Source organism: Balaenoptera borealis (assembly GCF_965194805.1).
Source record: "Balaenoptera borealis genome assembly, chromosome: 8".
Lineage (NCBI taxonomy): Eukaryota > Metazoa > Chordata > Mammalia > Artiodactyla > Balaenopteridae > Balaenoptera > Balaenoptera borealis.
Genome location: NC_138865.1, coordinates 1,964,505 through 1,977,300, shown reverse-complemented (window position 1 = coordinate 1,977,300; position 12,796 = coordinate 1,964,505). Strand labels below are relative to the sequence as shown.

General features: G+C 48.4%; 1 protein-coding gene across 8 annotated transcripts in view; it reads right to left on the bottom strand.

Annotated features, from left to right (window-relative positions):
* PALLD (palladin, cytoskeletal associated protein) overlaps positions 1-12,796 on the bottom strand; it is a gene marked incomplete at its 5' end in the record, with an annotated part of 365,468 nt that overhangs the window by 39,424 nt on the left and 313,248 nt on the right. For 6 of the 8 annotated variants that reach the window (XM_082402084.1, XM_082402085.1, XM_082402086.1 and 3 more), the window contains one exon: positions 2,377-2,913. In XM_082402084.1, the coding sequence (XP_082258210.1) occupies positions 2,377-2,913 (537 nt within the window). Of the gene's footprint in view, positions 1-2,376; positions 2,914-4,052; positions 4,402-12,796 lie in introns of those variants that run through there. The other 2 variants (XM_082402089.1, XM_082402090.1) reach the window with 2 other exon arrangements.

The following is a 12,796-nucleotide window of genomic DNA, read 5'->3' as shown; positions in this document are numbered from 1 at the left end:
CACCCCCGCCTGGCCCTCCACTGCCCAGATGCCAGAAGCAGAACCTCATCTCCCCAGACTACTTAGACCTACTCTTCGACAGATGAAAACAGGACGATGCTAAACGTACAAACAACACAACAGCCAGTGCTACGACTGATGATTAAGAAATCTGAGATATCTGAATTTTATACTCAATATTTTGGTACAGCAGGTAGGCAAAAAACTACCACAACAACCAAAACCAACCCAACTGATGGATTTCTACTTCACTGAGTCACGTGTAATCGGTCCATTTAGTGGCACTTGACATACATGGCAAAACTGTCCGACCAGAGAAACGACGTGTAAGTGAAACTGAGTGTGCTGTCACAATCACCATGAGTGCCCAATGACATATAAATAAGTAATTGAAAAGAGTCACTTGACAAGAGCTCGGCAGTTCCTACAAATTCAAGGACGCCAACTGGTCATGGCAACCCTGAAAAGGACACTTGGTCTGGCAAATTATTTGAATTATTACTACGGATAAATAGCTACTTTTTTGGTTTTAATTCAGAATGCAAAACGAGTGATCCCACAATTCACCAGAGGAAAAGAATGTTTCAAAAGTCACATGTATCAAACCAAAAGAACGAATTCTTCAAGTGTGTATGATTTGGCAACAGGAAAACTTTTTGAAGACAAAAGGGTAACCACACAACAGTGGCTTCTGGGCTGGCACAGAGCTGGAAGCCTGGGGTTGCCACTGGACCCTGGTGTCACAGCGCCTAACTACCTATCTCTGGGTTACAGTTTCCCACAGCACAAAACCAGCGTGATTTCTCCATTAACTTTTTTTTTCTTAAACTTTTAATTCTATATTGGAGTATAGCCGATTAACAACGTTGTGATGGTTTCGCAGTGACTCAGCCCTACATATACATGTATCCATTCTCCCCCAATCCAGTAACTTTTAAGAAGCGGCAGGAGCTGCTGGACCCTCTCTGGGAACAATTACAAAATTATTTTGACTCCGTATGAGTAACTACGACAGATGCTGATAAGAGGCCAGCGCGTCTATGACTCGAGGTAAGCCCTTAAAACTGCTTAACGCAAGAGAATTTCAAAGTCAAAAACCAGAATAAACGACTTTTTCTACTTAAGATGATAAAAGGTATGACCCCTCCACCACCAAGGCTTCTGGTAGATGCATCTTTGTTCAAATTCCACCTGAGAACTAATAGGCGGATGATTTATATAGGACTCATCTTCCGGGAAGCGAGATTTGGTGCCATTTCTTAGTAAAAGAGGACAACGAGGGTCAGGTAACAACCCCCTCCCTTTCTCACAGTTAGCTTCTTTGAAGCAAGATAATATTCATTCCCCAGCCGCCAAATAAAAGCTCAAACACAAAAGGAGGAGAGAGAGACAAAGGTTTTCTCAGGCCAGCGGACTGACTCGGCTCTCAGCAGATGCCCATGATACATCCTTACCATCCAGACTCTCCTCCCTGATTCGACTTATTTATGTTGTCATTTGACTGAGCTTTTTCTAATAAAACTTTGAGAAGGAGCCAGATTTCAAACATAGAATTCCTGCAGCCAGCATTTAGAAAGTGCCTAACAAAACAGGACTCAGCTAACAGGAGCTCCTGGACACACCTTGTCGTGGGCAAACAGCACACCCCAGGGTGGAAAACTTGCACATGAATGAAGAGAACTGGAATTCTAAGGTCTTCCCATTTTTATTCCAGTACTAAACCCTCCTTAGGGTTTCCTTCTTTTCTCTCTGAACACTATTGGGATCCTGGCCAGCCCTGAAGCAAGATTTCAACAGGAAGGGTTGAGACAGGGAACTGGCCTGACCTTGGCTAGCACACATTTCTGAACCCCTCAGTCAAAAGGGTGAGTTCTAGCTCTTACTCATTTCTTTAGACGCACAGACACCTGCCCGTAGGTTTCTTTTGAAGGCTTTCCTCTACTTTTGTGGGCATTATCTTATTTATCCCCAGAGTTTCTAAGTAAAGATTTCAGAAGGCTGTCACGTCACCACTGTGACATAAGGAAAGCCACTCAGAAAGACTGGGACAGAGGATCGTGCAATCCCTGCAGAGATCATGGCTCGCCAGGGACAGGGCTAGCTCCATCATTTGTGGCCGGGGACAGGCCCGGCTCCATCATTTCTGGCCGGCTTGCACGGGGTCTCACTTTTCTGCACCAACGTGAAGTTACTGACATGCCTGTCCCCTCCAATCCGTACGTGTACGAGCTCACGTGTACGACATGTATGTGGGTGAGCTCATTTCTCGCTTCCGCGGACGCGGAGGTTGCAATCCCCCTCAGGGCACCCAGCCCGGCTCCCCGCCCCGCCCCGGCTGCTGGACCCCGCTACATATACACGCGGGCGGGCACTCACGCGGCGGGGGCGGCGCGGGGCAGGCCGAGCGCGGAGACGCCGGTGGAGACGCTGGTGGCGGCGGGCGGCGGCGAGGGCAGCAGGGCGCGGAGCAGCGCGGCGGGCGCGGGGCCGGGGCGCGCGGCGCGGGGCGTGGGGCCTGGGCCGGGCGGTGGCGGCGGCGGCGGCGGCGGCGGCGGGAAGGCGTCCATCCCGGGGGCGGCCGCCTGCGGGCTGAGCGGCGGGGGCGGCGGCGGGAGCGCGCTCCACGGGGCCTCGGGCTCGGGGGGCGGCGGGGACGCGGGCGTCGGGGGCCGGGGCGCGCCGGGGCTCAGGCTCTGCGCGGCGATGAACTGCTTGGGGCGCGCGTAGCTGAAGGAGCCGGAGGCCTGCATGGCGGGCGCGGGGCGGGCGGCGGGCGCGGGGCGGGCGGCGAGCGCGCTCATGGGCTCCGGGCGCGGCTCCGGGGGCTCCGGGGACGCGGGCGGCGAGGGGCGCGCGCGGGCCTCGCGCTCCAGGCGGATCTGCTGCTGCAGCTGCTGGATCTTGAGCGCGTCCCTGCGGGGAGAAAAGGACACCTTCAGACGGGCCGGGAGAGACGGGAGGCACTGCGACCACCCCTCCCGACGCCCCCAGCCCCCTCCCCGCCCCGCGGGAGCCCCAGGTCCACCGAGGACACCGCTGATCTCAACGTCGAACTGAACTCGGACCCCAGGTGAGCCACACCGGTTTACAGATGCCGGGGATGGACATTCTGTCTGACCCGCGGGAGCCGCACTGCATTTTAACAGAACCAGAAATACTAAGAGAACAGCTTCTGACCTGAGTCCTCAGCCCTCGCTCTCACCTGTAGCCGAGTTTTGGAAAACTTCTATCACAACGGGAAAGTTAAAAGAAACAAACACTTAAGTTATTTTTGGCAGATTTAGGTGAATCCAACTTGCCTGCTTCATTGCTGTCAACTCCCTAGTCAATAAATACCACAGGCTGATTCGGGGCGGGGCGGGGGGGGGGGGAAGACCTACTTTAATTTCTGCCTTTGCTCCCTAAAAAACATATGCAAAATCTACTCTAGCCCCAATTTAGTAGGAAACCCTGAACTGCCAATCGTTTCTACATAGTACAAACTGACATTTGGTGCCATATCTGAAACATGCAAACGACACCCATCTCTCACCTGCAGGGGTTCAATAAGCACTAACAAATTATTAATTTTACAGTAATACAGGAAGGGACAGTTTGAATTTTAATTTTTGATAAAGAGGTTAGCAATAAAGCAGTTAGCAATCAGCTAAAATCTTACTCTTATCTTAACTCAAGAGCTTTCCTGTCTAGCTGTAGTTTACATCTGAGATGTTTTCTTTATCCAGATCAGATAGTGACCCACAGCTGTGAGAAGAAACTTCAACGGAAGGTGGCACTATAACAAGCGAATAAAATAGCAACAATCCACAGAGACGCAAAGCTATGCTCCTAACTTGAAACCTTATAAAACTAAAAAGCAAAACCCACAAGACCTCCTATCCATAGGTATTTAACCTTCAAATTCAAAGCAATAAGAGGAACTGAAGCTGTTGATAAAAAGGTAAAAAAAAAAAAAAGAATTTAGATCTGTTATCAAGTATCACTGGATATGGCAATATCTGTCAAGGAGTTCTAAATTCCTTCCCATGTCTCCGATTCCCTGCTGTAATTACCCAGTACAGTGATTACATTTAAGTCCGTGAAAAGACGCCTTCTTGGGAACTGAGACGTATAAGGGGAAGACGGCTGCAGATGCTTGATCCAGGCAGGGCATCCAGGATTCCAACAGCAGTGAACCCTGGGTGGTCCTGTGGGGCTTAACTGGAGTCCTTTAAAAGCAGCCTTGCCACTGCCAGGATCCACGGGCTGACGTTCCAGATGTCTGTGTGGTCTGGGTCCACTGCCCAGCCTTCATGTGTTTAGAACCGGCCCAGCAATAGGACTCATAAAAGCCACCCACCAGTGCTCTCATTCTGAATCCCCAAATGCTCCGTTCTGATCTCCCTGCCTTTCTCTTTCTTATTTCCTACCCACTGCAAAATGCATCCTATTCCTGGACCGCTTCTCCCCAACGTTCAGCTGGCCTGGGCACCGGGACTGGAAGTGATCAGTAGGGCCCTGCAGGAGGCACTGCCCCCTCCTCTGGGCCAGCTGGGCTCCCCACGGCCAGAGCCGCAGCTGTATCTGCAGGTATTTTCAGCTTGGCTGTACGAAGCCGCCCTGGCAGTGCTGCTCGAGACGTCACGTCGTGCCCTGTGTCTGCGTGGGGTCTCCTCTGCCCCAGGATGAGGGATGGCCCCCGAGAAGCCTGTCTTCAAAGACGCCACACCAGGGAAGCTCAGACCACCACTGGTTCTAACTTTGTCCATGGGGTCAAGCCTACTCATTTGGGCATTAAAAAGACCATCGAGTTTGCTAACTCAAGAGAGCTTAAAACTGCCGAGATGCTACTGTTAGTGATAAGTGACAGTTCAAGAAATTAACGTAGCATTTCACAAGAAATGGACAGGCATTCCAGTGATGTGGTCCTAGTATACACTGCATGAAGAACTGTGCCACCCTTTCCACTCCCCTACACTGCGCTGGAGAGGAATGTGACAGGCAGAGAATTGGAGGGGTGGTGGAAGGGAGGGCAGAACAGTTGCTTTGAATCTGAAAGTGTCTGACTTGATTTCTGCACAGATCCTAATATTTCAAAAAAATATTTGAGTTAAATGGTTCTGACACCCAGATTCTGAGATGACAAAACGCACAACTCTAAGTCACTTTCTCAGTCCTCATTATCTTCATAAAAGTTGATTTTCACAGAGATAAAAAAGCAAAGGGAATGAAAGGTCCCAGAAAGGCAAGACTGCTTGTGGCCTCTGGAAATTACTGAGAGTTACTTGGCACATTGACATCGGTCTTAGAGATGTTTTCCTGGATCTGACTCCAAAGCAAGGGAAACAAAGGCAAAAATAAACAAGTGTGACTACATCAAACTAAAAAAGCTTCTGCACAGCAAAGGAACGATCACCAAAACAAAAAGGCAGCGTACTGAATGGGAGAAGATACCTGCAAATCGTGTATCCCTTATATAAGGAGTTAATATCCAAAATATATAAAGAACTCAGACAACAACAGAAACACAAATAACCCAATTAAAAAATGGGCAGAGGCTCTGAATAGCATTTTTCCAAAGAAGACATACAGATGGCCAACAGACACATGAAAAGATGCTCAACATAGCTGATCACCAGGGAAATGCAAATCAAAACCACTATGAGATATCACCTCACACATGTCAGAATGGCCATCATCAAAAAGAGAAGAAATAACAAATGCTGGAAAGGATGTGGGAAGGAGGGAAAATTTCTGTTGGGGGAAATGTAAATTGGTGCAGCCACTATGGAAAACAGTATGGAGGTTCCCCAAGAAATTAAAAATAGAACTACAATATGATCTAGCAATTCCACTTCCGGTTATTTGAAGAAAATGAAAACACTAATTTGAAAAGATATATGCACCCCCAATGCTCACTGCAGCATATTTACGATAGCCAAGATATAGAATCAACCTAAGTGTCCACTGACAGATGAATGGATAAAGAATATGCGATATATTAATATAGCTCTCTCTCTCTCACACACACACACACACACACACACACACACAAAATGGAATACTATTCAGCCACAGAAGCAAAAAGAAATCCTGCCATTTGTGACAACATGGATGGATCTGGAGGGTACTGTGCTAATAAGTGAAATAAGTTAGAGAAAGACCAATACCATGTGATCTTACTCATATGTGGAATCTAAGTAAACAAACACAACACAACACACAGAGCTTAGTTTAGTGGTTACCAGAGCGGAGGGGGTTTGGGGTGAGTAAAATGGGTGAAGGGGGTCAGGTGTATGGCGGGGGGGATCACTCTGCAGTGTGTATGATGGGGAACTATAATGCTTTACACCTGAAACTCACATAATAAAAATAAAATACTTAGTATTTGTAAAACACCTTTAAAAAAGTTATCACTTTTTTGGTTTCCCCATTTCTTTCTGCTGTCCTTTCTCTGAGAATGAAATGAGAATGCGAAACTGACCTGAATGTCTTGGAGACACCCTGTAAAGGTGGGAAAGTCAGGTTAAGAGCGCTGAGATTCAAGCAGGACAATGAGATCAATGAGATCCTCGTGTAAAAGTTGCCTCCATCTAGCCTCTCCCAGCTTTTTTCTCCTCTCCCCACCACAACCCCCAACTCAGAGAGCCTAAGAAAACCTGCTCTCACCCCTCCTTCAATTCTCAAGGCTTCAATACCTCAAGGAATGAGCTGGCTAGACTCTTTGTGATGCACCTGCCACGGTCCTTTTACAAGCCGGGAACCTGTTAAGTAACTTGTTCAAGGTCACAGAGCAAGTACCTGCAGAGTCAGGCAGGTCAACATAAAAGAACCCGGACCTTCAATGTGGTTTTTAAAAAGTCTGTGGTCATCTTTCCCTCCTGAGGACCTCCACTCTCATGCCTCTTTGCTGCCATAGCAACCAGGGTCTTTAGGATCAGAATCATCAAAGTTTTAAATACTTACGCATTTAAGAATATATTTAAGATCTCTGATTTTGAACTTGATTCTTTCCAAGGTGAAATGGTGCAAAGACGAAGATCTTGGCAGCCCAGGAAGGGGATGTGTCAGGACTAACTCAGGGGATTCCCTTCTCCATGACAGGAAATCACAAATCCCCGTCCTCCCACCCCGACGGTTTGGGCACAGCTTTTAGCAAGAACAGTTTCATGCTGGTTGGATGGGGAAGATTCAGATTTGACAGGGATAAATAGGGCTGTAGAAACCATTTTTACTTTCCAATTCAGTAATCTCTCCTGCCACCTGATTAAAGCAGTCTTGGAGAAACCAGCCAGCCGGGCAGCAGTGTGGGGCAGGGGGACGGCACTGGCCAGACGCATGCTGTCCCCAGGGTGAGCTCAACAGACTCCCAGAGACAGCACGACTACATCCACCTTGGTTACCTTACAGAGCAGACCTTAATGCAGATCACGTTCTTCCTGCAGGGACCTCCCTCTTCACGGGCAAGGGGACAGCAGTGGCGCACGGGAGGGGGGCCTGGAGACTGGGCTGGGGGTGGGCGCTGAGCCTGGGACCGGCTGCTCACAAAGCCACGTGGGGTGGCAGGCGGGGGCCGACTTCTCCCACACCTGGGCTGGCCTGACACATCCCAGCAGCCCTGGGAGGATGGCTGAAAAATCCCCCGTGGGTCAGGTTAGCGAGGTCAGGGCAGAGCCTGGGTGCAAAGGCTTGTGCTATTGTACATCACCCTGTCCAAAGTGCTCAGGAAACAGACAAGGTTTATTAAAGTGTTAGTAACGACTACTACAGTTCGCTTTGTCTCTGGGGACCTGCAGCCCAAGCTTAAAATGAACGACGTGAAAGTAAACTTCGGAGAACAACTTCTACGTAACTTGGAAACTCCCAGCACGTCCCTGTGGATCAAGGTCTGGGATGCCAGTGTTCACACTGACCGGGATGGAGCAATGACAACTGTCCGGAGAGACTCCTGGGTGGTGAAGCTGGAACACATGCATGCTTTCAGGACAGACAGGCTGCGGGCTTATATATTTTCTTTCCCTTTTTACTGTGTGATACAGAAGCCACTGCACGATGAGTTACAAACCCGCGCCCTCTGAACCGGGTCCTGCAGCTCGTAAGGACTCTGAAGGCAGGGCTGTGACCTGCAGCGCCCTCACGACACCCCGCCGCACACAGACGAGGGACGCGTCACCGCCAAGCACAAGCACCTGCTCATTCCTGGCTGCCGTGCCCTGCCGGGTCCACGAGGTGTGCCCCGTCAGGCCGTCCTGCAACGGGGCCCACCCTGGACTGCCGAATTCCAGCCAGTTCCACGTGCAGGAAGGTACGCGAACGACAGATAAACTGCTGGGTATTCCCACAGGGGAGTCCTCTCTGGCTGGGGTTAGCTCAGCACTGTCTGTATGAGAGCGCAACAGATTAATTCTGGGAGCTCATAAGCTAGACAGAATATAAAACTCCTACAGGGGCTTCAGTTCAAGAAGGACTAAGTTCCCTCTACGACTTTATGACGTTAGTCCCTCAATGGCCTTGTTCTACACTCAGGCTTCAGCGTGTGTCTTCCCACCACAGCAAACCACGGCTGCTGGGTGAGGGTGGAGATCCAACACCTGACTGTTGCCCCTGGTAACAGGTGTACAGATCACGGTCCTGAGGACGATCATTTACACGATCAAGATGAGTTCACAGGAGCCAAATGAGGGTGTACTGCCTTGGGTTCAGGGGGGTCGTAAGCGCAAACATAACTATGAATTTAAACGCACGCCCCTAAGGTTGGGGGAGAGAGCAGGGATAAAGATTTGGATGTTCTTTGATCTTTAATGCGCCTTTAAGATCGTCAGCACAGAACTTCTCTGAGATGTTAAAGAATTGGGGGGAAAAAGATGGACAGAGGCTTAACTGTCGGTCTTACAATGAAATAAAGCATTTGGCATACTTTAAGGCTGCATGTGGTTCATGTTTCCTCGAATAACCATTTGATGATTAAGAGGCTCGTGCAGCCCGTCTGGTCATTTTCACCTCAGGTATGTTTGCTGCCTTGAGTACTGGAAGCAGGGCTGTGCAGCCTGGCCTTGTACGAATAAGTTATGACCAAGGGCAAAGTGTCCTGTTTTTCAAAAGAAACAACCGTTACCTACTCACCAAATGGCTCTATTCTCCTGGAAGAACAAAAGGCATTCTCCCACTTCTCTCCCCTTCCAAACATTTTCAGTTTGGTATCTCCCTCTCTGCTCAAATGCAGGCACTCACTAAATACTGGTTGCATTTAATTAAAGTCCCAGATTTCTATCAAGTAGAAAACTAGCTGCTCCACCAGCCTCGTTGGCACTCAGGGCACCACTGCGTCTTTCTAAGGGGTAAAGCTACCTTCTTGCAGACAAAGCCACTGCCACACAGGCTATTTACAAGGAGAAACAAGCAACCAGAGAGAGAAACGGTCAAACTGTTCAACTCCAGCTTGGCCTCTAGCTTTTTAAGACTTTGGACAATTCACTTATCCTCTCTGGGGCCCAGTTTCGCAACCTTAACATGGAAATCTATGGTGTAATATCTACAAGGTCCTAATAAACTCTCAGATCTTATGATCCCTACTCTTCAGCCCAGCAACATTTAAACATTATAAAGAAACTAATTTTAAAGGAACTTGTAAAGAACTAACCAAGTCCCAGTATGGTGCTTATTTGTATACATACTAACCTCAAGCATCTCCTGTTTTCACATCCATTTCAACTGTTTTGGAAAAATGAACATAGCATGTTTTGGTAAACAGAAATAGATTTTAAAGGCATCAGAGTGGCAAACTAAAATAATTCCACAGTACATCCTTTTCTAAGAGGAAAGACAGTTTTGTACTGAATAATCATCACTTATTGGTTAACATTAGTTGCATTTCTTTTTCTTAAGACACATATACCTATAGATAAACTCCATCCAAAAATTAAGAAAAACAGCTTTTGGGTTTTTTGTGGCTAGATGTGTTTCTGCTGTGATGTTCTCTCCTAGAGAAATGTGAGCTCTTTCAGTGACTCAGTAGCCACTGCTGTGTTAATAAACCTTTCTCTTCTTCCTACCACGAAGTTTTCTTCGTCCTTTGACCCTATTTTGCAAGCCTTCTACCAATTAATGTAAGGGGTTCCCTCACCCTAAAGACAGGGCCCTGCGGGGCCCGCAGCCCGTCCCCTCCCTGTGCTCACTCTGGCTGTCCTGCAGCTCCCGGCCCCGAGGGCACCACCCTCCCTCCTGGAGCCATCTTCCCCTGACCTTTGACACTGGACCCATCCTCGCTCCCCCACCTTTGACACCCCGCCTCCCCCGTGGTCTTGCCCAGCTCTCTGACTGGGGGTCCCACCACGATCTAGGGCTCCCCGATTTCCTCCGCATCACCCCTGGAGCCCAGACCTCGGTCCAGAATCCCAATTCGACGACCCACTTCCATGTAACAGAAACACGCTGCTTCACTTCCACTCAGCGTGTCTAAATCAGAGTCCCTCTCACCCCTTACCCACTGTCCCCCCCCAAAAAACATATGATATTCAAGGGTAAATACGTGACCGGGCCAGGCCATCAGGAATTCACACCGAGGATGACAGGAAGGCATCTCCCTGCCCTCTGACAGCTGACTGGCCACACGGATGGGACCCCCAGAGGGAAGGCAACAAAGTGGGAGCCAACACGTAAAAAGAAGCCCAGAGAGAAAAGCCTACAAGAAAGACAGTGACCACCGCCTGGGGCCAGATAACCTAAAGGCCAGTTTCATCTGAGTTTCACGTGCAAAACAGCTGCCTCCCCCGACCCCCGCCCTTTCTACGGCTTAAGTTATTTCAGATGTCCTCTAACTCGCTGAAGAAAGTGGCCTGGAGACCGACCAGCCCACTTTCCTTACTGTACAGGCACACGAGACGTTACGTGGCTACACAGGTTTTCAGCCGCTTGGGGCAAAGGCCTCATTAGAACATCTTGCCGGTGAAAACAACACTAAAGTTAATCTAGCTGCACTGTCTTTAGCTGATAAACCAGTAAGTGGACCAATATGAGCATTGTTCCTAAAGTTGTGGAAGAAACCATCCGAAGGACTAAAAACACACAGTCAACAGTGCTGACCTCTGGAGACGGAAACCTGAACGAGGGAGGGGGGAAGTCTTGTTTCTGCATTTTACAGTCTTTTACACTAGTGGTCTGAATACTTTTTAACCTTGTGTATATAAAAATATAGTGGGAAAAATATATATAAAGTTCCTCAAACACAAATTATAAACATAAAAGTTTTAAACCACATAAAACTCCAGAAGCTAGTACTTTACAGAAGGTCACATCATAAAAGAAGACACAGTGCTGGCTCTTAGCAAATGCGCATCCCGGAAGCCTGAGGACGTCCATCCCGTGTACTGAAGTCACGGGGGCGGGGCTCATCCAAACAGCGCGCTCGGTCACGGCTGTCACAGCTGCTGCTGCCACCTCCTGCACCACTGCTAGTGATAACGGCTGTCACTGGGCACTTACTATGCACCCAACACGGCTCTAAGTGCTCAGTCTATACCGACTCATTTAATCTTTATAAAAACCACAGAAGATCTTACCATCTCCACTTTGCGGATGAGGAAGCGGAGGCACAAAGATACACCGAGCTGCTCAAGGTTACAGGGCTGGAAAGCAGCGCAAATGGGCCTTGAGCCAAAGAGGTCTGGCCGGTGGCTACAACGCACGGCCTCTCTCATCAAGGTAGCAGGGTTTGCCGGGACTCCACGTGCACTGGGATTTCTCGCGCCACACAGGGCCTTTCTGATGTGGGTTCCGCCCACCTCGGGCTTGAACTCTGTCCTCCTATCCCCTTTGCTTCTCTGTTACTGGGATATAGACATTGCAGTGGAGCTCCAAACAGCTACACAGACATAACCTGCTACATCCTGAAGACATCCCATGTGTATAATGGAATTATAATGCCCAAGTAGGTCATGTTTACGTCTCCTCCGCCAGGCTTGACAAACTTTTACTCACTGGAGAAACTATGAGAATATACAAAGTAACTTGAAGGAGTTAGTTTAGAAACTAAGAAACTAATTTGTTCCCTGAATTTCTTATTCCTGTATTTGTATCATCAACCAGCAAACGTTACATTGAGAGACTAGTAAATGCTCAATCCCCACTAACTATTTACAGCTATACAATCTAAGTCGGAAACACAGAAGAGGGACAGGGAGATGAGACAAACTGGTGAAGGTTCTCAGTGCAAACCTCACAAGTTAAAAGGGAATCCAAATTTCTAATAACATTCAAAATACATGCCACATAACAGTAATAAATCCCAGCATGGAGCTTCAGAGCACAGAAGTTCCCACATACTTTTCGTTCTGGCCTTTAGCGTGCTCTTTGAAGAAGATGCTCATTGTAGAAAAAATAAGAAGTACGAGAAGAATAATGTCGTAAACAACTGGAATTGAACCCTTAAGGATGGCTTTGTTTCGGAAATCAGACAGCCTCCTCTGGCACCTCTGCCGCCGGGCTGCAGAAGTGAGTGTGCCACCCACGACTTGTGTGGCCTTGACTGAGAGAGCTCTGAGCTTCCTCTTATCTGTGAAACGGAAAGTTGGACTATTTTTACATCGTCCCTATAAATACGTTTTAAAATGCTTCCAACTATAAAACGCACTCTCTAGTCTTTCGAGACAGCAATCTGAATATTACTCATTTGCTACGTTACTCCATCTCTTGAGAGACTGCATCACTGAAGAGGCTGGATTTTTTAAAAATTGTATCTTTCACATGCTGACGAACAACACTAATTTATAAAGATGACTTTCTACGTTTCTATTAACAGAGGCCCGCCACTGAAGAACTA